This window comes from Eurosta solidaginis, chromosome 3 (assembly GCF_040869045.1).
Source record: "Eurosta solidaginis isolate ZX-2024a chromosome 3, ASM4086904v1, whole genome shotgun sequence".
Classification (NCBI taxonomy): domain Eukaryota; kingdom Metazoa; phylum Arthropoda; class Insecta; order Diptera; family Tephritidae; genus Eurosta; species Eurosta solidaginis.
Window position 1 is genome coordinate 229,514,919 of NC_090321.1, and position 27,256 is coordinate 229,542,174.

The 27,256-nt window shown below is 35.3% G+C and overlaps 1 protein-coding gene across 7 annotated transcripts in view; it reads right to left on the minus strand.

Moving 5' to 3' along the window:
* Positions 1 to 1,098: 1,098 nt before the first annotated feature.
* LOC137245182 (uncharacterized) overlaps positions 1,099 to 27,256 on the minus strand; it is a 118,088-nt gene continuing 91,930 nt past the window's right edge. For 5 of the 7 annotated variants that reach the window (XM_067775434.1, XM_067775433.1, XM_067775431.1 and 2 more), the window contains 3 exons: positions 6,019 to 6,239; positions 5,394 to 5,944; positions 1,099 to 4,267 (listed from right to left, as the gene is read on the minus strand). In XM_067775434.1, the coding sequence (XP_067631535.1) occupies positions 3,786 to 4,267; positions 5,394 to 5,944; positions 6,019 to 6,239 (1,254 nt within the window). In that variant the 3' untranslated portion in view covers positions 1,099 to 3,785. The remainder of the gene's footprint in view (positions 4,268 to 5,393; positions 5,945 to 6,018; positions 6,240 to 27,256) is intronic. The other 2 variants (XM_067775436.1, XM_067775435.1) reach the window with 2 other exon arrangements.

Sequence of the window (27,256 nt, forward strand, 5' to 3'; positions counted from 1 at the left end):
CCCTTTTTAGAGAGTAGTTACACAAGTTTTTGCAGCGTATCAACTCCAAATCATGCATATACAAAATACTTTCAAATATAAATTGTGTATTTTCTATAATTCTTCTCACGTCAACTCATGCTACCAATGCATTTTGTATCACAGAGGCAAATACTAGTTCCCGAAGAAATCAACTCCCTTACTATTTCCTAATTATGGCTGCCAAAAGTGACGTAATTGCCACATGGGCTGTCTTTTTGCTTGATGACAGCAGGTACTTGGATTTGTCCTCATTCACCATCAAACACGTTCCTCAGTTTGGAGTAAGCAGAAGTTCTCCACCATTAAATTAAAGAAATCGCACGATAGGGGGTCACCCTGTCTGAAAGCTCGCTTCGTTTGGCACGACTCGGAGGCGTTTTTTGCAATTCTGAATGAGCTGTTGGTGTTGCTCAACGTCACTTTGCACAGCCGTATAAGTTTTGCGCGGAACCAAATTCAGACATAGCGACATATACATAGGCATCTCCTTTCCGTGCTCTTGGAGGCGGCTATAAAATGGACTAAGATTTGATATATATTAATACTTTTTTCCCGGTTTTTTTTTTGTTAGCGATTTGGTGCATTGTTAAAAATCTCGTCGACGCAGATTAACCATGTATGCAGCTGCACTGATAAGTTCCAATCAATACATTCACGGTAGGCTTCAATCTTTCGCGCAATACCTTTGACCAGATCTTAAATGCGATATTAAGGAGATTGATTACGAGATAGTTGGCACAGTTTGCAGTATCCCATTTCTTATGGACTAGGCAAAGAACACTTAGATTCCAATCGTCGGGCGTGCACTCGTCCGACTATATTTTGCAAAGAAGCTGATGCATGCGCCTTATCAACGCTTCGTCGCCGTATCTGAATAGCTCAGCAAGTAATCCATCAGCACCCGCGGCCTATGAGCTCTCTTCAGTTACTGAGTATTAACAAGCAAATTACAGGATGCCTAATACTCTAGCCAACACTGTGCCTATGACTTGAGAGCTTAGCATACTTACAACAAGAATATACTCACCCATTGGCTGTTCTTTTAACATTTGTAAAACACATACAATTACAATTTTTTCAATTTTTATTTAAAATATTAAGGGTTATTTTCGTCATTATCTCTCTTTTTCAATTTTCGTTTTAGTACAAATTAATTACTTTTCCTTATATAAATTTAAATAATTATTTATGTTTCTTTTTTCACTATAAGCTTTAACTATCGAACCACTAACTTATATCACATTAGAATAAACTAATATTAATTTATAATTTTAAGTAGTAATTTTTTTTCTTTTCTTTTTGTTTTTTTTTTTTTTTTTTTTTTTTGTTAACTAAAATTTTTATGCATTTCAGCATTTTCTAGACAAAAGAAAAAATTATTTTACATTAAATTGCACTTTATATTATTACATACATACAAACACTTATTTGCCTAGTAAACATTTGGGTTGTTGTTGTTGGTGTCATTTTTGTTTTTGCTTTATATAATTAATTCAGGTTTTTTGCAAACAATTTCTTTCAACTGTAATTTGTTTTGCGAAAAATACAATTACTAAACTCACACGCAAAGCTTTCTGAGAGACTTTAAAAGCCATAAGGACGGATAAAAAAAATTTAAAGTTCAAATATATGTAAATAAATAAACTTACAAAAAAAAAAATTTAAGATAGATATTTTTTTTGAATGTTTATTTTAAGAAATTTGTCAAAAATTCAAATAAATAATGTAGCTGAGAACTATTCACATAGTCGTGGTCACAAGATATAATCACCTTGATGTTATTAAGAGTACTAGGCGCTTGAAAGCTTTCGCTAAAGCTTAAAAAAATCGTTTTTCGTTATTTTCACTTACAGTGATATAACCAAATAATATCAGAAAAAAGGAATCTATAGTCCAAAAGCTTTTACTCTATTTCTACTTTCAAAAGGCTTTTACTTTACTTTTCAAAAGGTTTTTATTTCTAAATGCTTTCAACCAAAAAAAAAAAAGCTCTCCCTATAAAATTAAACAATTCCAATAAGTCCAAATATATATAAAAACATATAGAAATAATTACAGGACCTAATTTAAGAACATTTTAACGTCTTTGATGTCTAAAAATATTTTTGGCTTTCATGGAAAAGCACAATCATGAAATTTAAATAAAAAAAATATTTTTGATCTCAATTTTTGCAAGTTCCGATTTCAGTTTTGTTTATCCAAGTGTAAGAAATAAATTCAAAATAGCCAATTTGAGCTTTAAAAAGCTTTCAGCATTGTTGAAGCTCTAAAGAACATACTAGAAGAGCAAATTATTGCACTTTGTACTAAAGTGCCACTAATATTAATAAATATTATCAAAACAAGAAAAAAGCTGTGAAATGTGGTTAAAAAGCTGTTGATGCATCACAGCAAAACTTTCTCAATGCCCCTTCATGAAAAGCTTTTGATAAATACATACGGAAACTTTTCTGAACAACCTCAAGCAGTGCTCAAGGATTCAAAGTATCTTGGTCTTTCAAAAAATGCTCATATACAAGCTTTTGTATGTTGCTTTCTAAATTGCCATTGTAATTTTTTTGATTTTTTTTTTTTAGAAAATAGATTTGAAATCATGAATTAGAATCTCTGAGTATTTTCTGCATTCTTAACTGTTCTAGCTTAATTCATACTAAATAGAATTACTTCCTTTGTTTTTCTTGCGCTCGTGTAAAGAAAACTAGTTTGAGTACAAAAATATGCGATTGAGCTTTCAAATCTTTGACAGATTTTAGGGAATGTCCTCTTTTTCATAAGTTTACACCCCGCATATTTAAAATACTATTTTCCACACTCATGGAAACTTTTAAAAACTTTTTAGCACTGATGATGTGTAAGCTTTAGTGGCAATATGTAGCTTTCAAGTTTTTCGTTGTCAAACTAATTTTGCAACTGGAAGGTTTAAAAGCTTTCAGCACTGTGCTCTTTTCTAATTCATAAATAGAATTTTTACCGAAGTAACTTAACGCTAAAGCTTTTATTAGCTATTGCAGCTTTTAAGCTCTTTCCTCGGCTTTCAGCATTCAGCATTTGCACCGCATAATAAAATTACATTATCAGAGTACAAAATTGCATTTGGCCTTTTTTCTGCTTTTGAAGCTTTTAGAGGATTTCTGTTTAAATAGCTTTATAGTAGAAAATCTCTTAAAATCTAGTACACTTTTGAATGCTTTTAGCACTTTTGTCTGTGCAGCTAATAAACCATGTTTTCTATGTTGTTGGAGCTTTTTAACGCTTTCCACGTATTCAGCAATTTTTTCTGCCACCTCATATACAAATTACCATACCAGAGTAAAAATTAGTGTTGACCTTTTTTTTTTTTTGGTTTTGAAGCTTAAAGGGAGTTTCTGTTCGAAGAGCTTTGAAAGCAAATACGCTCTGCGTTCTTGAAAGCCTTTCACCGGTTCTAATTAAGGGAATATTTATTTTCAAAATAATTTATATTAATACTTTCAGGTTAAATTGATCAATCCTGTCGTCAATCACGCATACATACACAGAAAGCTTAAAGTAAAAGTTATATGTAAAATTAGTAAGAAATAGAATTAGATAGTATGCGAAAAAATTGTAGAAAATCTAGCTTAATTAAGCAGCTCATTAATATTATTTACCTTAAATCGTATTTAAAAAGTCAGTCGTTTTTTCAAAAAATTAGAAAAACTTCTTCTCTACGCTATATATTTATATAATTAGAGCGACGTCGCCTTGCAAATCTTATAACACGTCCACACTAAAGCTTTAAGCTATCAGTGAGCTTGATGTGAACTGCACGCTACATTTTCCATATTCAAACGACTTATAGATGAAGCGGCTGCCGCTGCTGCTGCTGCCGCCGCTGCCATTGTTGTTGTTGGCGGTGTTGCTGGTACTGTTACTGATGTTGAAGATGCTGATGCTGCTGCTACTACAGGACTCATTACTGCAGTGCCATTAGGCGCACTTACAGCAACAACAGCAATTGTTGGTGGCATTAGTGCTGCTGCACCCAATGAACTTAAAGTTGTGCTAGACGCTGCTTTTTGATTGGGGAAAAGTACTGAATATGCAGGTGGGGGATCAAGCTCTTCATAATTTGGTGGTTGTACATTTGTCGATTGCAGATCATTACCCGAACCAGCACCACTGACTTGTATTGTTGCTTCGCGTTCATTGTTAGCCGCATGTTGGGAAGCTGAAGCTGAAAGTGAACGGATGGATTGAATGTGATAGCTTAAGCGACAACAGCAAACTGGAAGAAGGAAGGAAGGTGAGAAATTCAAGGAGCAGATGGTAAAATTAATTTACAAGTTGAATGGGATTGTGATGCGTGTGGAGGGGTTAATAGGTTGAGCGTTTTTTTTTTATTTTGTGCAAGTTTGTCGGATTATTTTTATGTGGAAGTAAAAAAGAATTTACATATATGAAATCAATATATACATCGTAGAAATTAAAAAATGTGAGTATGCAATTTACATAATGTGGAATGCAGTTACGTTCATATTCCACATACAATATGCGGATGTTAAATGCATACAAAGCGTATTGGGAATATTGAGTTGAAGTAATTTTTTCGAAAATTGTATTTTGTGGATTTGTGGATTGCATTTAGTGGATTAAATTTTGAGATTGTATTTCATGGATTATATTTTGTGGATTATATTAAGTGGATTATAATTTTAATGGTTTGTGGATTATGCGGAATGTGAATTGGGTTTCGGCAGATGTCATTTACAAATTTAGGAAATTCCATTTGCATTGGTTGGAGGAATGATTCAGGTAGAAGGAAGAGAGTATCGTGTGTGGATAAATTAGAATGTAGCGTGTAAAAAATATTGGTTAATTTGATGTGATGAATGAATTGAGTAAAAAAAAATAATGAAAAATTACAATTAATTAAGCAACTAAATGCGGGATAAGGAAGAAATTAGAGCTCCTGATATTGGTTTAATCGCAGATTATTTGACTAAGACAAGTTGTTTGGTAAAATAATTGGTTTTCGCCAAATGAGTAGTTATTTGCAAGCGACTAATGAGAGATCCGACTATTAGGACTTTTTGTGTTTTTTTCTTTTTGAAATTTTTAAGTTGTAATTTTTGAGTTATGGTATTCATAAGAACGTTGTGGAGTTATTGTTGCCTTTGTTAAAATCGATTAGCAGCTAGTCGATTTTCAATCAATGCAACAGTTGCTACTCGACTAGTCCATTAGTCGAATAATCGATTGTAAGTAAGAGCACTACATGATATCAGAGAACATATACTTAACGAGAAGGTGTTTTTGCTAGATTCCAATTTTTTTGAGTCTAGCAAACACGCCTTCTCATTAAGTATATGTTCTCTGATGATATACTAACATAAATCATTACAAAAACCTACCCCATAGTCCACAAATTAACAGAGCGCCGCCACAAAGCAACATGCCCAACATAAGATAACCCCATGGACCATATTTCGACAGATCTGAGTTGAGACCCGAACGTGTTGAATTACGACGATGATGACCAAAAAAGCTCCCAGTAGTGTTGTCGGCTTGCTCAATGGCAGTACCGTTACTATTTCCAACTTTTCCTTCATCAATCATTTTTGGATCCATATGTTTAGTATACATTTTACGTAATGTCGTACTATTTACCACACCATTACTGCCATTAACATCATCTACCATTGCTGTAGGATCCAAAGCACTACCTCCCACAGTCGTCGTCTCACCATAGCTCGGCACATCAAATGCAAATAAATTACGAAAAACTTCTAAAGCAAAATGTTCAAAAATATCCGTTTCCATTGCGGGTGGGATAGGCTCACCAAAGCGACGACGCCTCCAACACATTTCATAATCCTCATCACTATCGTATTCATTACTAATGGGACAATGACGTATGCCATCACAAACGAGTTCTTTGGAAATGCATAAAATCGGTTCATCGCTAAAGTAGAAGAGTAAAAGAGGGGGATATTAAAGAATACATCAGCATGCTTGCGTTTTAATCTAAAGGTTTACCCAATTTTTAAACATTGATGCTTATTTTCACTGCGACACTGTTCACCTTTACCCAAAGCGGTAACCATTAATTTGGAATGTAGCGCGTGATGTCCATGCTCCCAAACAATGCGCACGCGCCCATGAAACAGTCGCACGGGATCCTCCATTTCCGGTGCGGTGTCTTCTAATGCGCAGGGATCGAGTCGCCATTGTGGCGTGTGAAAATCCAAAGAGCTAAACTGTAAGCAAGCAGAACAGACAAAAATATGATTAATAATTATTATTTTACAACATAGTTTTTAAATACAATAAATTTACATCACAATGATAAAATAGGAAAGTACTTATTTAAAGTAAGTCTGAATACGTAGTCGACGATCCCTCTATCGACAATGATGGAAATAAAAACACGAAATGTATATGTACATAAATAAAAAAAATGGAATATTAAATGACTTGATTTGATTTCATTAGGCACGTTTATAAAATATATGTACAACAATATACACATATCGGTATATAGCAATCACATAATATTACTTAATTATATAAGCAAAGTTTGTTAGATTACTATTTGTTGTTATCAATTATACTAGATGTCATAACTACGTGATCATAATAAATTACTGAATGGACCAAAAATGTGGGCTGCGCTTTCGCGCATGCGCAGATGAATATTTTATTTTATTCTATTCAAAATATTAGTTGAACACCAATAAAAGTGCATGTTTCATTTTAGTTTGTTAAATTAATATTAACAAGTAAGAAAGTCTAAGCTTGGGTGAACCGCAGATTACATACCCAATGGGATCTGTACGATATGTCGAAAAAAACAATTGTCAAAACACAAAAGGCCGAATCGTTAAAAAGCGCATTATACAGAAAACTTTTTTTATCGAATTAAAAAATATCGAAAAAAGAATAATGACCGCAAATGGCTGAAAAATGTCGAAACTGGTATACTTAAAGCAAAACTCCAAAAATAAAATTTTAAGGCAGTGTTTTCTTATTATGGTTGTATATTAGGCCGGGTCGATTTGTGGGGAGGCAAAAAAATCGCCCATTGCTCTGTGAAAATCATATTCTAGGGATCAAAATAAGAAACTTTGCCGAAGGAACCATACCTCTAAAATGAATTCTGATGCCCCCCCCACCCCTTTGGGTCGTAGGGGCAAATTTTGAAAAATCCCACTTTGAAATGCCTATGTTTTTTTCTTTTTGGAGTTTATTTTTCTCTTTAGAAATTTATTTAGTCAGAACATATGTAAATGAAAAAATGAATTTAACTTAGTAATAGAAAAGAAATTAAAAAAAATTATTAGAAATTAGCGTTTTTACAACCCCCTTTTAAAACCAAGGCATCACCGTGATGCACTTGCATGTCGTAAACATAGTTGTGTGGGTTTTTTATTCAACCGTTTTAAAAAATGAAGGTATCACTGTGACACAATTGCAGATCGTAAAATTGCTTGTGTTGTTTTTTTAAGCCACCACAAGACACAGCAGGTAGAATTGAAATTGCCCCTACCCAAAAGTTCGACCCAAAGGTGGGACATCAGAATTCGTTATAGAGGTATGGTTCCTTCGGCAAAGTTTCTTATTTTGATCCCTGGAATACGATTTTCACAGAGCAATGATCGATTTTTAAATCGACCCGCCCTATTGTATATTCATACATACATGGACATTACTGGCATGTTGAATTTTTTCAAATTAAATTCATTAATTTCAAATTAAATACACAAATTTATTATTATTTGTAGTCTTCTGTGCCGTGTTTCCACTAGATATTGACCAAAATGTAGGTGGAGAGCTTAGGTTACTTGTTGCGTTTACTCCAGATGATTGTCGTTTTCTTGAAATTCCTGTAAAATAGTTCTTTTTGAACCGTTTTAAAATTTCCGAGCAGTCATTATCCATGTGTGGCTTGAGTTCATTGTAATATTCTGATATATCATCTAGATTCAAAAATGCTAAACTTTTTAACATACGCAGTTGTAAGGAGAAGTATTCGTCTGTGCCATATATCAAGGCAAGTTCCTGATTTTGAATCTTACGCCACATGATCTGCCCGAAATGCAAGAAACATCCTTTATTGGCTGTACTAGGAAAATATTGTAACGAATTTACTTGCAAATCCTCTTATTTGCAATCCTCCGCTAAGTTCGAATCACTAAACTGTTGAATAAATAACTCCAATATTGAACAATGGAGAAATGGCCTTTATTAAAGTACTTCACAATAACACTTATACTTTGCTACTCGCTGGCTTAATAACCGAACTGATTGATAACTCAAATGAAACTCTAATATTGGCCGCCAGATCGCGTGCTTAATCAAACTGATTGATAGCTCAACTCAAACTGAATTACAGCGCCTCTACATCTGTCGCCTTTTATACTCTTTGGTTTTCTCGTTCGCATTTTTCTAGAATCTACTAGCATTGTCCATGAGCTCTCAAACTTCTCAGCTATAACTAAAATTGCACAATTTTATACATCTTTTAGGCGCTTCCAGAATCTACTAGTCCAGTAGCTCTCAACCTTCTCAGATATATGCATGTGTTAGTGCATTGACTCTCCGCTGCTCGTATACGTACATGGTACATATATGTAGACGCAATTATTTATTCGTTTATGTAGATACATAATGATTGAATTATTGATGTGAATGTTTGTAGTTTACAGTCTCTCGCGCACATATAGGCGTATAAGTAAATGCATCTGTGTGTGACATCTTTCGGCTGCCTTATATATGTGTATACATGATTTGATTATTGACGTAAATATCGCTTAGCATGCCTTAGCATCGCTTTAGTGATGGTATAGCTTAGTGATGCTAATATCCGTGACAATATAATTTGGTAACCGATATTAAAACTTTTTCGAAATCGTTAATAATAATATCCGGATTAAGGTTTACATTATGGTTACAGGCCAGTCGATGAATTTCGTAAAACACCTCATTGTAGCGCGTTCTTGTCTTGCTGCTCATTATACAAGAAATGACAGGTACAACAGCAAAAAGGATACCGAGGCTACCACTAATGAACTTGAGCGGGTAAAAATGCAGTTTATCAGCGCAGACAGTTGTAGCTATGAAAGAAATGTTCGACGTATGGCATTAAAATTATTTTGGAATGAGTATAACAGAAAAAGGGGGTGGCTCACGCCCATTTCCAAAATTTGTTCAAGTTTTCTTCTTAGCTCAACCATAACACTACGGAGGTAGAATATCAGTAAATGTAGTTAAATACCATAAAGTTATTTCAAACTTTGTTAAGGCTAGACCTTTAAGAAAAGTCTTTATAATTTCTTTCTGCCAAATTTCAATGTAATATTTTTAACGCATTTTGATTTACGGCTAGTTAAACTTCCAACTTTTCTTCTTCTAAATGTGGGTGGCCCATATTAAAATTTTTTTTGGAGTATATATTTTTATATTCAGTTGAGCAGAGCTCACAGAGTATATTAACTTTGATTGAATAATGGTTGGTTGTACAGGTATAAAGGAATCGAGATAGATATAGACTTCCATATATCAAAATCATCAGTATCGAAAAAAAATTTGATTGAGCCATGTCCGTCCGTCCGTCCGTCCGTTAACAAGATAACTTGAGTAACGTTTTAGGGTATCTTAACAAAATTTGGTATGTAGGTTCCTGGGCACTCATCTCCGATCGCTATTTAAAATGAACGATATCGGACTATAACCACGCCCACTTTTTTGATATCGAAAATTTCGAAAAATTGAAAAAGTGCTATAATTCATTACAAAAGACGGATAAAGCGATGAAACTCGGTAGGTGAGTTGAGTTATGACACTGAGTAGAAAATTAGTAAAATTTTTGACAATGGGCGTGGCACCGCCCACTTTTAAAAGAAGGTAATTTAGAAGTTTTTCAAGCCGTAATTTGGCAGTCGTTGAAGATAACATGATGAAATTTGGCAGTAACGTTACTCTTATTATTATATGTATGCTTAAAAAAAATTAGCAAAATCGGAGAACGACCACGCCCACTTTTTAAAAAAAAAATTTTAAGTCAAATTTTAAAAGAAAAGTTAATATCTTTACAGTATATAACTAAATTATGCCAACATTCAACTCCAGTAATGATATAGTGCAACAAAATACAAAAATAAAAGAAAATTTCAAAATGGACGTGCCTTCGCCCTTTTTCATTTAATTTTTCTAGGATAATTTTAATGCCATAAGTCGAACAAAAGGCAGTGTCTGGCAAGCGCTCCGATTGTATTTCTGCCATGAAAAGCTCTCAGTGAAAACTCATCTGCCTTGCAGATGCCGTTCGGAGTCGTCATAAAACATGTAGGTCCCGTCCGGCCAATTTGTAGGGAAAAATCAAGAGGAGCACGACGCAAATTGGAAGAGAAGCTCGGCCTTAGATCTCTTCGGAGGTTATCGCGCCTTACATTTATTTTTTTTTTTTTAAGTCGAACAAAAATTTACCGATCCTTGTGAAATTTGGTAGACGCTTAGATTCTAGGACGATAACTGTTCTCTGTGAAAAAGAGCGAAATCCGTTGAAGTCACGCCCAGTTTTTATACACAGTCGACCGCCTGTCCTTCCGCTCGGCCGTTAACACGATAACTTGAGCAAAAATCAATATATCTTTTCTAAACTCAGTTCACGTACTTATCTGAACTCACTTTGTATTGGTGCAAAAAATGCTCGAAATCCGACTATGACCACGCCCACTTTTTCGATATCGAAAATTACAAAAAATTAAAAAAATGCCATAATTATATACCAAATACGAAAAAAGGGATGAAACATGGTAATTGGATTGGTCTATTGACGCAAAATATAACTTTAGAAAAAAACTTTGTAAAATGGGTGTGACACCTACCATATTAAGTAGAAGAAAATGAAAAAGTTCTGCAGGGCGGAATAAAAAGCTCTTGGAATCTTGGAAGGAATACTGTTCGTGGTATTACATATATAAATAAATTAGCGGTACCCGACAGATGATGTTCTGGGTCACCCTGGTCCACATTTTGGTCGATATCTCGAAAACGCTTTCACATATACAACTGCCACCACTCCCTTTTCAAACCTTCATTAATACCTTTAATTTGATACCCATATCTTACAAACACATTATAGAGTCACCCCTGGTCCACCTTTATGGCGATATCTGGAAAAGGCGTCCACCTATAGAACTAAGGCCCACTCCCTTTTAAAATACTCATTAACCCCTTTCATTTGATACCCATATCGTACAAACAAATTCTAGAGTCAACCCTGGTCCACCTTTGGAACGATATCTCGAAAAGGCGTCCACCCATAGAACTAAGTGCCACTCAGTTTTAAAATACTCATTAACACCTTTCGTTTGATACCCGTATCGTACAAACAAATTCTAGAGTCACTCCTGGTCCACCTTTATGGCGATATCTCGAAAAGGCGTCCACCTATAGAACTAAGGCCCACGCCATTTTAAAATACTCATTAATACCTTTCATTTGATATCCATATCGTACAAACAAATGCTAGAGTCCCCCTGGTCCACCTTTATGGCGATATCTCGAAAAGGCGTCCACTTATAGAACTAAGGCCCACTCCCATTTAAAATATTCATTAACACCTTTCATTTGATACCCATATCGTACAAACAAATTCTAAAGTCACCCCTGGTCCACCTTTATGGCGATATCTCGAAATGGCGTCCACCCATAGCACTAAGGCCCACTCCCTTTTAAAATACTCATTAACACCTTTCATTTGATACCCATATCGTACAAACAAATTCTAGAGTCACTCCTGGTCCACCTTTATGGCGATATCTCGAAAAGGCGTCCACCTATAGAACTAAGGCCCACGCCATTTTAAAACACTCATTAACACCTTTCATTTGATATCCATATCGTACAAACAAATGCTAGAGTCCCCCTGGTCCACCTTTATGGCGATATCTCGAAAAGGCGTCTACCTGTAGAACTAAGGCCCACTCCCTTTTAAAATACTCACTAACACCTTTCATTTGATACCCATATTGTATAAACGAATTCTAGAGTCACCCCTGGTCCACGTGTATGCCGATATCTCGAAAAGGCGCCCACCCATTTTAAAATACTCACTAACACCTTTTATTTGATACCCATATCGTACAAACAAATGCTAGAGTCCCCCTGGTCCACCTTTATGGCGATATCTCGAAAAGGCGTCCACCTATAGAACTAAGGCCCACGCCCTTTTAAAATACTCATTAACACCTTTCGTTTGATACCCATATTGTACAAAGGCATTCTAGAGTCACCCCTGCTCCACCTTTATGGCGATATCCCTAAATGGCGTCCACCTATAGAACTATGGCTCACTCCCTCTTAAAATACTCTTTAATACCTTCCATTTGATACACATGTCATACAAACACATTCCATGGTTACCCTAGGTTCATTTTACTGCATTGTGATTTTCCCTTATTTTGTCTCCATAGCTCTCAACTGAGTATGTAATGTTCGGTTACACCCAAACTTAGCCTTCCTACCTTGTTTCGTCATAAAACCAATCCACCTACATCAAATTTCATTAGCTTAGCGGTATTCGGTTTGAATTATCTCGTTTTTACCATTTTATGAATTTTCGATATAGAAAAATTGGGCGTGGTTATCGTCCCATTTCGCTCATTTTTAACAATATATTCTAAGCCCAGATAAGCCCGTATACAGAATATGGTGAAGATATTTCAATATTTGCTAAAATTATCGTGTTAACGGACGGACATGGCTTAAGGACATTTTTTTCGATATTGATGATTTTGATGTATGGAAGTCTATACCTACCTCGTTTCCTTTATACCTGTACTACCAACCGTTATCCCATCAAAGTTATAATACCCTGTGCACAAGTACAGCTGGGTATAAAAATATGTTTGCCACGCGTATGAAAAAAAGCTAAAGCGATTGTTCGTATCCAATAGCGAGCTCGAAAATAATGGCAATTTTTATTAAATTTCGTGAATAAAAATCTTTTATTCCTATTTTTAATAATTCAAGAAACATTTTCAATGATCTTTAAACGGTTTTATTTAGCTAGTCTCTGTGTAGCGAACAGAATTTTGTAATTGAAATTTAAGTAACTTCCCGATAAGCTACAAGCTTGAAACTTAGAATATAGTTCAGAATACGATGACAATGCAATAATAAGAAAAAATGCCGCTAGGTGGCGCAAGGATCGAGATTTTAAAAAAACCGTATTTATGCTCCGATTAGGTTCATATTTGGAACACATATTCCATATTTGAATAGAAAGCGACATAGGAAAAAAATCGCCGCCAGGTGGCGAAAGGATCGAGATATTACAAAAAAGTTGTATTTGTGGTCCGATTTGGCTCATATTTGGAACAAATATTACATAAAGTCTGGTAAAAATGACATCAAAATACTTTGGAGTTCGAAGAGGGACAAGCATACGTTGCGCCGAGTCGAGTAAAGTCTTTGAAAGGATTATGTATTGAGGGCTTAGATTGTAACAAAATTGTCAGAAAAGAGTCCTTGTAATAATGAGTCACTAAATGAACTAAACAGAATGAGAAATAATAGGCAATTAATAAAGACTAAAAACTTGAAAAAAAAAAATAATAATAAAAAATTTAAGTTGTACGGTTTTATTGAAAACAATACTTACATAAGCATTAAGTAATAATAATACTATTAAATAAATAATTAGTTTGATCAGACATTTAAATAAAAGCGTTGGGCGCGTGAAATTTCTAAAAATGTGAGGCGTAGCATAACCTGATTAAGGTTCAGTTGGTCTTAATTATGACTATCAAAAATATAAAATTTTACGTGTCCAATGCTTTTTTAATTGTCTGATCAATGCCCTAGATTGATGAGAAGTGTGATGACTAGTACCTAGGGCCTACCTACTTATTTTCTAGCTTTTATTATTATTATTACTTCTTGTAAGTATTGTTTTAAATAAAACCGTTTAACTTAAAATTTTTAGGTTTTGAGGGACCTATTACGGGTACTTTGTTAGACTAAAATAGATTGGGCTACAAAGCTGCATACTCCAAAAAATTCTAAATACGTTAGATAGAACAGAAAAAGAAAAATTTGATTGACGGAAATTACCGCTGATATTTTTGTGTCCAGCGCTAAGTAAGTGTTCATTCAGAATTAACATATTTGAGTCGTTTATATACAGATCTGATAATTGGAATTATATGCAAAATAGTAATGATTGAACTTATGCAATTTCTCTTTTACATATAACAACTTTGTACATCTAATAAAGCGTGCATTCAACTTCAGAGAAACCAAGCTCTGCTAAGTAGCCAATACGAGGGTCAACTGCAGCGGAAGAGTTTAACACCTTCCATCGCCACTTCGTCCCTACAGCTTCAGCAGATGGTATTCATTGGGATACGCATGCATTCGCGGTGCATTCCCATCAGATATTTTCCCGTTGTTATCACGATCAATGAACGTAGTTTGTCGATACACATCACAGATGGATTCTAGTGTTAATCCGACATTGGATTTTTCGGTAAATGTAGACACGAGAAAGTAGGGAGGAGCGATATGCCTTACCTGATTTACTTCGCCTGGGAATCACATCACCATTTTGATGCACCGAGAGGCTAGTTCGTTAAGTATTCTTTTGCAACCTTTGACAAAATGTTCCTGCCTTGAAGAGCTTCGAGCTCTGCCTGAATGTCAGAGTAAATTGCAAGGATTGTGAGATTCATAGATAATATTCATCGGATAGCCTTCTTTATGGATGTTAGTTCTGCCTGAAAGACGATGTAACGGTTCGGTTCGGCCTTATACTTAAGGAGAACGAAAGATTTGTTGAGTAGACACGACAGACCAGATTGTTATCCAGGTTGAAGTCATCCATGAAAATTGCCATGAATTCTGCACCTATTAGTGTCACTTTAGAATTCTGATAGAGAATTTGTTGTCTAGAGGAAGGGTTTGAGTGGTATAAACAGTTGACGAACGAATTCCACTATGGTTCCCTGGTCAATTGAGTAGAGGTTTAGCATAACCTCTGAAGTCTTTGTAGGTACGGAAGGTAGTGTCCCTGATAAAAGTATTGCAGCTGACCGCTGTATGCTGGTTAACGTGCTGACTGTGCTTCAAGCCCCTCATTTAATATACGATCGCTTTAGAGGGGTAGAGGGCATTTATGACCTTTTTGGATCTGCCCTCGAGCGATTTCAAAATCGTTAAATCTGAATATATCAACGGAAAACAATTTGCTTATCACTGCGGATAGTGACATTATAATTTCTATCTTTTTCGGGCTCAAGGCTAGAAAATAATCTTGAGAAAAAACCAATAGAGTTAAATCAACAAATCGGGTTTTTTGTTCTTCACAGAAGAAAACACTTACCGTAAATTATAAACAATTTTTTTTTCAATTGAGTGAATTTCAATTTCATGAGCGAGAGTCTCTAATTTCCTTAATTTTAAGGAACAATTTTCTACAATTCTACATCTACTTCCTACATCTGCTGTTAGTGACGGGTCCTAACTTCTAGGCACGTGACGCCAAAAAACAGTTTTCAGTGTGTGTGTCCATCGAGAGGCTTAAGTGTCCTTTCTGCAGAGATATGAGCCACTTTGTGACTCTAATGTCGTAAGCTTTGCAAATTATCTCAGACATTTGAGTGACAAGTGAAGCTCACGCCTTTCTTACTTTATAGATCATATGCAACTCCTGTCTCCTTTTGATTTCCAACAAACGGATTGGGACGCCAATCGTCGATTCAGCGAGTGTTGCAACACCTTTTGCCAACTTATCATCCTTTTTGTTACCTTCTGTCCCTTAATGACCGGAAACTCAATTATGATGTATGGTCCGGCCTGAGACAGATTTATCCAATGCTTCTTTGCATTCCAGAATACGTCTTGATGAAGTACTGTGTAAGATTATTGCCTTAATCGCCGCTTGACGGAACTGCAGCTTAGGCACGTTTCCTCTAGAATATCTGCTGCTTTCTCTCTCCTGAAAGATGCTGCATTAATCTGGCAGCCTGTAGGTTCTACTTATTTCTGTGAAGTATTTTCTGATATTTCTGCACCCTGGCGCCAACCGCCCGGCTCAATCATGGCCCCAAGATATCTTTCGAAACTCAGGCACGGGACCATTTATTTCGCTTGCCCGATATTGATGGCGCCATATTGCTATAAGCATGCACTCTAGCTACTCCGAGGCCTTAAGCCTTGTTGCAGTTGCTAGCGCGATATTTTTGGCCATTAGGTCTGCAGGAGGGAGCGTATATTGGCACGCAATGCTGCTGTCGGGGTAGTTTTCAGGTCTCCCGTTATGCTTATCATTGATACTCTACATACCCCTTCAAGTTTTTTGGTATTCGTAATTTTTTGTGTGGCTGTCCATTAAACAAGGACCCCTAAGTAAAATAGGGGTTAGACAATTGCCGTAAATACCCCATGAGAGAGTTTGGGTGATAGGCGCCACGTGCAGCCTAGCACCCTCTTGCATACATACCTTGGCGCAAGGCTTTCTTCGCCCCCTCTTCCACAACGAAGCCGTGGTGTGATGGTAGCGTTCTCCACCATCCACACTGAATATCCTGGGTTCATGGCCCGAGAAAAGCAACATCAAAATTTTAGAAATTCTTTTTTTTAATTAGAAGAAAATTTTCTGAATGGAGTCGCCTCTCGGCAGTGTTTGCCAAGCACTTCGAGTGAATTTCTGCCATGAAAAGCTGTGAAAACTCATTTGCCTTGCAGATGCCGGCATAAAACAAGTAGGACCGGTGCCGCCAATTTGTAGGAAAAATTAAAAGGAGCACGACACAAATCGGAAAAGAAGCTCCGCCTAAAATCTCTTCGGAGGTTATTTTTATATTTATTTTAAATCTATACAAAATGAGGTTTGTAATAGTCAGAGAATTTACGTTTCACGGATGCGAAATAATTAAAACGTGTTGGAATGATTCTGTCATTCAATTCATATGTAATTTCTAAAGCGACATGTTGCTCGTATATATTTTAGAACTGTCATTTCGCCATTTTTTTTTCAAACGTGTTTCGAATGTTTAACTATATAATAAAAGAGGCAAAAGCTTTTGAAAGCAAACGAAAAAAGCTTAGAAAAATGTCAGCAATATTTGGCAATTTTTTCGGTAAGTCTAATTTATGGCCACGCGACTGAAATAAATTAAAATTTTATTTGCAAATCAAATTTAAAGAACGTTATAATACAAAACTATTTTTATATATTTTTACATATAAATGCATACATTTTTATAAACACCATGCACAGAAAAAATAGCAATTGGTAAACACAAACTTGCTTATAATTGACGATTTTTTGGAACCCCAAAGCAGACCTCACTTTCAAGCGAGAATTTGTGTTTCTTCACGCTGGTTTTAATAGAATTTTCGGCTTAAAAATTTTCAAAATAAGCAAATTATTTTATTACAAACTAACCAATTACACGCAAATACCAACTGAAAATACGGGTACCGGTGCGTATACGTAACATTTTTGTATGAATAATTACCTGCTTTTTCTTGCAAGCGAGCTTGAAAAAACACTACAACTAGACAAATATGTAGATTCATCATGGCCGTACCATACAGGTGGTGAAAGTAAATCAGCTAATTGGTACTTTTTTAGCAGCTTTGACATTTCTACTTCTGGCGTAGTACGTTTTTGTAAAAAAGAGTTACATACATACAAATATACAAGTTAAACAAATATGTATAAGCTTGTCAAAAATATGGAACAATATAAATTTGTTTTCAACCATCCAGAATAAAAATAATATTTGGTTTACCTTTAGTTGGAAGCAGATAATGCATTTAACAGTTAATCAGAAAAAGCTATTGCGTTTAACACGAATAGCAACCAAGAACCAAAATCGGTCCTTCACAGTAATACATTTTTTTTTTTTCAAATATTTTCTCATTATTACTGATAAAGCTTAAGAAATAAAGGTTTTTTTCAATACTTTTCCGGCCGGAAAAATTTCGGGAATGGTAAGTCCCTGTCTGTTATAATTAACATACTGTTAACTTTACATATTAACTTAACATTATGTTATTATTAAACAAATAAATTCAGGGCGTCGTATATCTCAGAAGAGCTTTAAGCTGAGCTTCTTGTCGGGACGGAATATACATGTTTATGCCGACTACGAACGGCATCTGCAAGGCAGATTAGTTTACACTGATAACTTTTTCATGGCAGAAATACACTCGGAGTGTTTGCTAAATCACTGCTGAGGGGCAACCCTGCTTAAAAAAACTTTCGTCTAATTGAAAAAACTGGTTTCTAAGCTTTAGACGTTGCTTTTCTCAGATCGGGAATCCAGGATATTCGGCGTGTTAGGCGGGGCACGCTACCACCACACCACGGTGGCCGGTCTGCAAATAATTGGTATTCCTCAGAAATATCATACTATGTTCCGCAAGTATTTTTTTTTTTTTTTTGTTGGAGTCATGTGATCATTTCTAGACACGTTTCTAGTAATACTGGGATCATTAAGGGACTATTTGAGATCTTGTAGTACCACAAGAAACAGTTCGGGAATATTTGCACGAATACTTCGGGATAATTTCGGTATTATGTCGAGTCGATTTTGAGATCGTAATGGGATCATTTTGGAGCCATTTCTATATAATTCTGTGGCTATGTTAGCGATAATTTTGGGACAAATGGGGAAAATTCTTATGAATACCAAAATTTATCGGGCTGTTATTACTGTCGGATTGTTATCGGCATGTTTCTGGTTTGTTATCGGCTTATTATCGAAAGTTATTGATTTGTTCTGGAAAACATATCGATTTGTTAATAAAAGTTTTCTATTTGCTATCGAAAAATATCTATAACTTTTTCGACCCCTTTCCAAATTTTTCGATAGCAAAAAAAATTTGTTTGATAACAAAACGATGTTTTTTCGATAACAAGTCGATACTTTTTCAATAGCAAATCGATATTTCTTCTGTATTGAATTAACATTTTTTTTTGATAATAAACAGATAAGTCAGTAGCATCGTTTGCTATCGATAACAAATGTATAACATTTCTATTACAAATCGCTAACTCGTGTAAACCTCACTAATAACAAATAGATAACAACCCGATAACTCATCCAAAATAAATGCATAACATGCCGCCGATAACGGTAATTTTTCTTTTTTTCATTTCTTTCCTCACTTTAATTTCCCATAATTTTCTTTTTTACTTCCGTTTTTCCTCTCCTCTCCTTTTCTTTACTTTCCTTTCTTTTTCATTTCTTTTCTTTCTCAGTGACTATGTTGGCTAACATATTGGTATGTCTTAACTGAGCGTGATTTATTTTCGTAATCAGTTGTTCCCGCTCACTGACCAATCTCTTTATCTTGCTTGGAAAGCGGTCTTTCTCCGTTAGTTCCGTAACTAGCAGTACCGGCATTTAAGTCATTGAAAAACTGTTTTAATTGAAAATATCGGTTTCGCGAACAGTTATTTGCGATCTCTGGTTTGTTCCAGACATCAGTATTTCGATCTTTAAAGAAAGGATATTACATCAATTGTACCATTATGGTAATAAAAACTTGGGATGATGCCAACTTAAGTTTACCTTATTTTCCTAGTGGGCGCATATGTATATGTTAAGAATTTTGCGCATTCCCATTCACTACACGTAGTACAACCCATCCACCTACTCGACGTGTGCCAAGCAAAACGAAGTTAAAACCGAATAACTAAAAAATTTCATTCATTGCATGCAAATTTTCTAAATCATTGATAACATGACAATTTGTAAATAGCGAACAGGCGTCTCAACACTCGGGGCATGTAGATCATATTAGATAGGTACCTGCCCATGAGACATATATGTGCATTAGGGTGGTCATTAGAAAACAAATAAATAGGTAAAAAATATCAAAAGCTTTGCCCCAAAAGCAAATGGATGAAGGGTATCGAACCGTGATTAAAGTAGAAATTTTAGTATTTATAAAGAGCTCATATAGATTAAAGGTGTCCATAGTGTTATCAGAATTTGATTGAGGACCAAACGAAAAACCCCATTTAGGTACCATAAAATACGTCATAAAATAACTCCGTCCATTTTGGTAAATACTAGAAGTTTTCTAGGTCTTAGCTTAATTGCTGCCTCGATATCTGTCAACTCTGCCCTCAGTAGCAAGAATCTTGACCTCGCGAGCTCGCATTTCCAAAATAAGCTGTAACTGACGAGGCACAACTTATAAGCAGGCGACGCCAGAAGCAATGTTCAGTTAGTATTCCCATCGTGAGCCTTACATCTCCTCTATTTAGATATATGTATATTGTATGCCTAGGGTCTAAGAAACTTTGCAGCCCCATGCTTCTGTCTACCCCTTTCCTGCTTAACGGATATATGCCCCTTTGGTCTTCTTTTGGTTTTGCACACGGATTGGGGCATCTACCGTCGATTCATGGAGTGCTGGCGCCTTCTTCTTACTTTATATCCCTTTATGACAGGGAAACCAGTAAGATATATGGTTTAGTCTGAGCGAAGTCTTTGCAATGCTTGCTTGCATTCCAGGATACTTCTGCCGTCTAACTGTTAGTTTATACATTGACGTGACTGCAGCTTAAACACGCTTCCTTCAGAATTTCTGCTGCTTTCTTCATGGCTACAATTTCCACCTGAAGTACACAACAGTGATCGGGTAACCTGAACTATCTACTTATTTCTGTTTCGAAATAGTTAACAGCGTATCCGATCACTTCCGTTATACAAACGTATATATTATGTTCTGTCATTTTCGTACCCTTGCGCCAACCCTCCATCTCTTTCGTGGCCCTCAGATCTCTCTCGAAGCTCAGGCACGGGAGTGATGGTTTAGTGGCTCTTCACCAATCTAGAACCCCATAGTAAAGTTTGGGCTTGCCAATTGTAGTAAATACCCAAAGAAAAAATTAAGGCGATAGGGCCCACGTCTATCCTAGCACCTTCTTGCATACACATGGACTTTCCGCGGCAATTTAGTATCTATTATAATGCCTATACATTTTGTGCTGTCCTTTTCTTGTAGGCTACCCGTTCTAGCTAAGGTTTAATTCAATTAAATCGTTTTTTTCCGCACTGGCTATTAACCTGACTCCAGATGCCCAGGTGTGTACATCCCTAAACGTCTGATCCATTAGGGAGCTGAATAATCTGCCGCTTTGAAGACTGAAACGTAATCTACATACGCCGTGACTAGTCCTATGTCAAACCGCCTAAGCTATTGTTTAATGACCAGCGTCCACAGCATTGGTGACAATTCTTCACCCAGCGGCGTTCCTTTGTAAACAGATTTTGTGGCCTCACGTACACCCCATTGCGACGTGATCATTCTGTAGCTTAATAATAGAGCCGGTCCAATTAACTAAGGCCGGATGTGCTTCAATCGAGACTGTCGATCATTGCTCGTTTCGGTTGTTCCGAAGAGAATAATACTTTATTCATGTTTGATTTAATATATCCATTTATTAATCTCTCCAAGATTTTGACCAGAAAATGATTCTTGTGGAAATACGTTACTTAATATGAAGCATGAAAATTTATATACATATATATATATATACATGACTTCGCGCTTGACAAATTCAAACTCAGTGCTAATCTAAACTGTCTGCCTAATATTTACAGAAGTGGCAGTTTGCCTGTACATACATACATGTGTATGTATAGTATGTAGATTTACACAACCCATATTATTATTATTTATAATTTTCATTATGTCATATTTAATAGATGGGGCTATTTATGTAAATATGTAAATGCTCTTTGTTTGTTTTTATTAACAATTCAGACTATATTTAGCATTTTATTTATTTTGCTAATTTTATTAATATCTCCAATTTGTTTTAAGTTGTTTATTTATTTTAATACTGCAGTGTATTCTATTTTTTCTCCAGTTTTATAAAGGCGTAAATGTTTTAATTGACATTCTCACTTCAAGGTTATGCGCACACTGCACATCTCATTTGCATATTGAATCTGATATGAAAATATATAACTTGATGACAACTATTATGAATGTATGTATGTATATATGTATGTATATTAGAGCGTATCAAGTTTTCCAGAGAGCTAAGTGGCTTTGAATACTCCCGCGGTAGACGTGCCTGTAAGAAGCGACTTGGAGCCAATGATCAAGAAAGTTACACGTGGCCACATAAAACGATATCAGAAAACGAATAAGAATAAGAATAAGTATAATGAAAAATTGAACATTAATTGCCTATATATACTATATATACTACAATTCCTCAAACAAACGTGTCGTAAGAGAAAAAGGGCATGACCACTCCCATAAACATGTGAACTTTCATACTCAATTCTTTGATGGTATTCATTTTGGAACACTGTTTATATGAAGGTTATTCTCAATACCTCCAGAAAATCGGGGGATAAGGGAAAATTGGTTATGGCATCTGCTATCCAAATAGAATTTTGTATAGTATATATCTCTTTGAAGTAAATAGTCACAATGGATATGTGGAACAATAAAAAGGAGAGACATAATTTTATTTTCAAGTACATGAAGGCCAATGTTTGGGCAGAGCAAAATCTGTCGGGTTCGCTAATCTACATCGTATTAAATAACTCCGCACAGAAATCTCCTATTTGGGAACGGATTTTTGCATTTTTAAGTTGAGCTATGTGGGATGGTTATTTTTTAATATAATGTTAACAAAAAATACGACGTGGAAGTTTGCTAAATTGACGCGAAAAATCATAAAATGTTTGTTGTCATAGCTGTAAATAAAATACGCGCAACAAAAACACATAGTTTAAAAAAAGAAGGTTGTGTGTTTGCTCGCTGTGAACCAAACGTTAGAACACGCGTTTAGCGAGATCATTTCACGACATTAGCTCTCTGTAGCGTATCTAATTATGCATGTCAGTATGTGAGTGTGACCTTTTTAGTTATTTCATTGCATTATAATTCCGGCATCACATACACTCAGAGAAAAAATCGTTCTAAAACGAACGAAACAAGTTCAAAATTAAGAACATTCGTTGACAAAAGTCTGTTAAGTACGTTTTTTCTTAACTCGTGACCGATGGGCTTGTTTTAAGAACGGTTTTTCCAAGCACACCGTTCGTATTTTATGACTAGTTTGGTATTGATGCGTGAACCTTCTGTGCTCATTTCAAGCACTACTTGGGCTTGATTTAAGATCTTTCGTTCTCACGCTTTGAGAACGATTTGTGATGGATTTAACATTCTCCGGTCTCAATTCAAGAACGGATTGTGCTTTATCTTTTGGGGGCGAGGGGGGGGGGGGGGGTAAAAAATTTTACAACTAGTACCAATTTATTTATTTTTTTTATTAATAATAATTTTTTTGTCATTAATAAAAATATTAATAACAAAAAAATATTATTAAAGTCCAAAAATTAAAAAAAAATCATAATATGCACTTTTTATGGCCTTCTCTTATTGAGGAATTCTTGTTTTTATTGATGTAATCTGAATATATACTTAAAACATTTCATAACAAGTTTGAGAATTACCCGTGCATATGTGAATGGAAATGAAAGAAAAATATGAGTTAAAAAAATATAACATAAAAAAATCGTTTAAAAAAATTTCAGAGTTTGACGGCGTTCGAACTCGCGCCACACAATCGCAACCGCAACATCATAGCCGTTGGGCCACTACGAATGTTTGATAGCTTGCGCCAAATGTTGTATTTAACATTGTAGTGCGCACGAATTGTACCGTTTCTTTTTTCTTGGGCTTAATTTAAGAACAACGTTCTCATTAATAGAACATTTGTTCATATTTTAAGACCAGCCGTTCTCTTTTCAAGTAGATGGTGTCAGTTCAAGAACAAGATTGTTGTTTTAAGAACAGGTCGTTCGCTTTTCAAGAACAAAAAAGTAAGAACATGAAAAGTTTGAATTGAGTCCGGTGGTGCTAGATTTTAGAACGGCGTTTTTCTCTGAGTGTACATATTTACGCAACAAACCCAATTTAAGTATAACTTTTTTGAGACATATTTTTTTATTCAAAGTTTTAAACAAAATTTATATATTTTTGTATATTCGTATGTAAATATACATAATATTTTGCTTTATGATAGATGGAATCCTCCAAAATATATTAGGAGTAAAATTCAGTACAAAAGTTTCCAAAATTGTTTTCCGTGTTTTTTATTTTTTGTCATTTTCCTCCATTTTACTTCATTCTGGACGATAAAGAATTCTAAAATTAAAACTAATTTGTTAAGACAAAATTAAGTCAACGTTCTCGAACACCACTCAGCTGATGTTGTTCAAACTCGCAAGAAAGCTGTATATATAAAAATTAATCGTACTTAGGATGCCACTGCCTACATTGGTACCTCGTTATCTAAATTATCTGGTATATAGGACACTGTCTAGCCCGGTAGTGGACCAAGGACGCATCAATGCGAAAAAAATTGAATTTATATTGTGTCAGCATTAATATTTCGCATACTCTTTTTTGGGAAGCGAAATTCTAGAATGGAGAGGAAGAGAAAACGAAGGAAAAAGAAAGGTGAAGCAAAAGAAGAGGAAGAGATAAAGTTAGACAAAGGTGAAAATATAAAAGAGCGGGTATGGAAAACCTGAGGGCAATGGAGACATAAAGAGACGAGGAGAGAAAAAAACACAGAGTGTGGCCAGAGGAAATTAAAAACAGGGATATTGGGGGAGAGAAGGGAAGCGGTGGAGGGAGAGAGAGAGTTGGGGAACGCGAGAGTGAGAGGGGGAGAAAGAGAGAGAGAGGAGGAATAAAGAATTAAAAACTCTGCAAAGTAGAGCAGAACTACACCTGCCGGACCTGCTAGTAAAATGTAAAAATCAAATTACGCATAAAATTTTGCTAAGTATATCTTTCTTTTTTTCAAGCTCTAACCAACGAGCACTTTAAACTTTTACTTTCTATACTACTTACAAAATAAATCCGAATTGTTTAAGAGCCGATGTAAATTCAAGCCTCTCTCCATTTTAGAGTGGTGGGCTAAAAATATGGTGCATAGTATAAGATTATTCATGCCAGCATTCACTTTGAGGTATTTTCCTCTCTGTATGAAGCATAGCTTCAAAAGAAGCTGAAGTTGAGTTCTTGGAGCTTTGCAAAAAAATTTCGAGTATTTATAACGTTTTGTGTTTCTGGAAAAAGATATTTCTATTCAGTTTTCTCATTTCATTTTACAAAGTATTGCCGTCTGTATGTAACAAAATGGCAGCATTTGTTGTCCACGCATCCAGTTATTTTACAGACCAAAGTAATATAAATCAATTGTTGTTGTGTCACAGGGCAACTTATTTTTCATAAAAGAAACCGTCATTGGAAAATATGTAGGTCTCTATTTATTTGTGGGCTGTGCCCTCATATAAAAAATACTACTTCACATCCCGCGCAACCCAAAGAAATTGTCATTCACTACTGTTAATACGAGTTATATAAGACCTTTAGCGTACATATACAGCATTGAACAGAAAAATAGCAGTTTCAAATTTCGCCAATTTAATTATTTTTTCTTTCGACATTATAAGAAAAACTTTCTATAAATTTTGTAGCTAAAACTATGGAATTTCAAAAAAGTTTTCGAAAAAATTCGGAAATTCAAAAAAAGTTTACGAAAATTTCGAACTTTTTATTTGTTGTTCTCTGAACTCTTTTGAGTGTGCAGTTTTGTACCCCAATAGGTCTCTGAAAATTCTCATTGATTTTTGACAGTTTTTTTTTCTGAACTGTGTTTTAGATTCTCCCTTACACAACGAGTGAATATTTTTTTTATGAAAAAAATCTAAAAGGCTCTTTCGAAAAAAAAAATATTTCGAAAACCAATGCGAATTTCGACAGGACTTTAACTTTTACTTTGTTAGATTAAAATTTGTTGGCCTACTAACTGCATATTTACAAAAATTTAGAGAACTCCAAATAAAAATTTCGATAACTCTTTTGAGATTGGTTTGCAAAATTTCATAAAATATTGAGAATAAAAAACAATTTAATTTAACTTTAATAACAATTTTCTCTACTGTTTTTATGTTCGCTACTGTACCTATGTATATTACATATAATAATAATAATATTCTGTTATGTAAGTAAGCAATAAACAGTTTTATACGAATATACATATTTATTTGTTGGTAATTTGTAAAAGCACGAGATTATATTATTTACAAAATCTCCACATTTAAATGAGCCAACGCCTCCAATATTTGGAAAAAATTTACAAAACTAGCTTCCTAAGTTAACTCCTAAGTTAAGCTTACTCTTACGACAATGTAATAAAATAATTTTTTTGTACCGCCAACGACTTTACTACTGTTGACTTGTGCATTTACAGCGAAAACCCCCATAACTGGCGCCTCTGTTAGGTGGACACCTATCGGACAGTTATTTGATACAAAATGGCAAGAGGAACCTCTACTAAGAGGACACGAATCATCGGCGGACACTAAGACAACTTCCATAACAATTTAATCAAAAACCTCTTCTTGCTCGAAGTTACGTTAAGTAGAACTAATCGGTCCTTAAGTACTTCACATAAACTGAATGTGTCCATAGCGCCAGCAGAAGCTTACTCGACGACCAAACTGAAAAAAGTTCTGAAGAACCATGACCTATGTTATGAAATAACTACGTCCTCCTGGAAAATACTAGAAGTTACCTAGGGCCCACCCCAAAGTGGCTTCAAGACCTAAAAATTTGATTTGACGTAATCTTTGACACCTTGCAGTCCTATGCTTAGTTGCACAACTTACGTTTTGTTTTTTTTTTTCGGGAGGGCTGAAAAATGCCTGCACCATAATTGCTGCCGTCCGTGTGTCCGTAGACTAAAAAACAGCCCCAGTTTTGGAACCGTCGCCCACCCCCGTACCACTTTCGCATTACTTCAGGTTGGCGATCCATATTTCTAATTTTTTAAGAGCCTACTGTTGTCCCTGCATCCAGGTTCCCGATATTTGCTCTGAGTGTCAATTTAGTCGCCACTGCTTCGCCTGACAACAGCAACTTACTTACTTGGTTGGTCATTTACAGCTATTGTCTTCTTTCTCAGTTCATCCGTCTCCTAGTTGCCATCTATGGCTATATCACCGGGCCCTACAATAATAGTATGCTTTCCCTGTTGCAACTCTGCCAAGTGCTTTTTTGCAGCCTAAAGCATTTCTCGTTTTTATGCTATGCGAGCTTATTGATATAACCGTCTGGTTTTCAATACGAAGGTTACGCGGCTGCAGCTTGCTCCTTTTTTCCAATATCTCTGTCGATTTGCAGGATCTTGTTGTTACTTAATCGG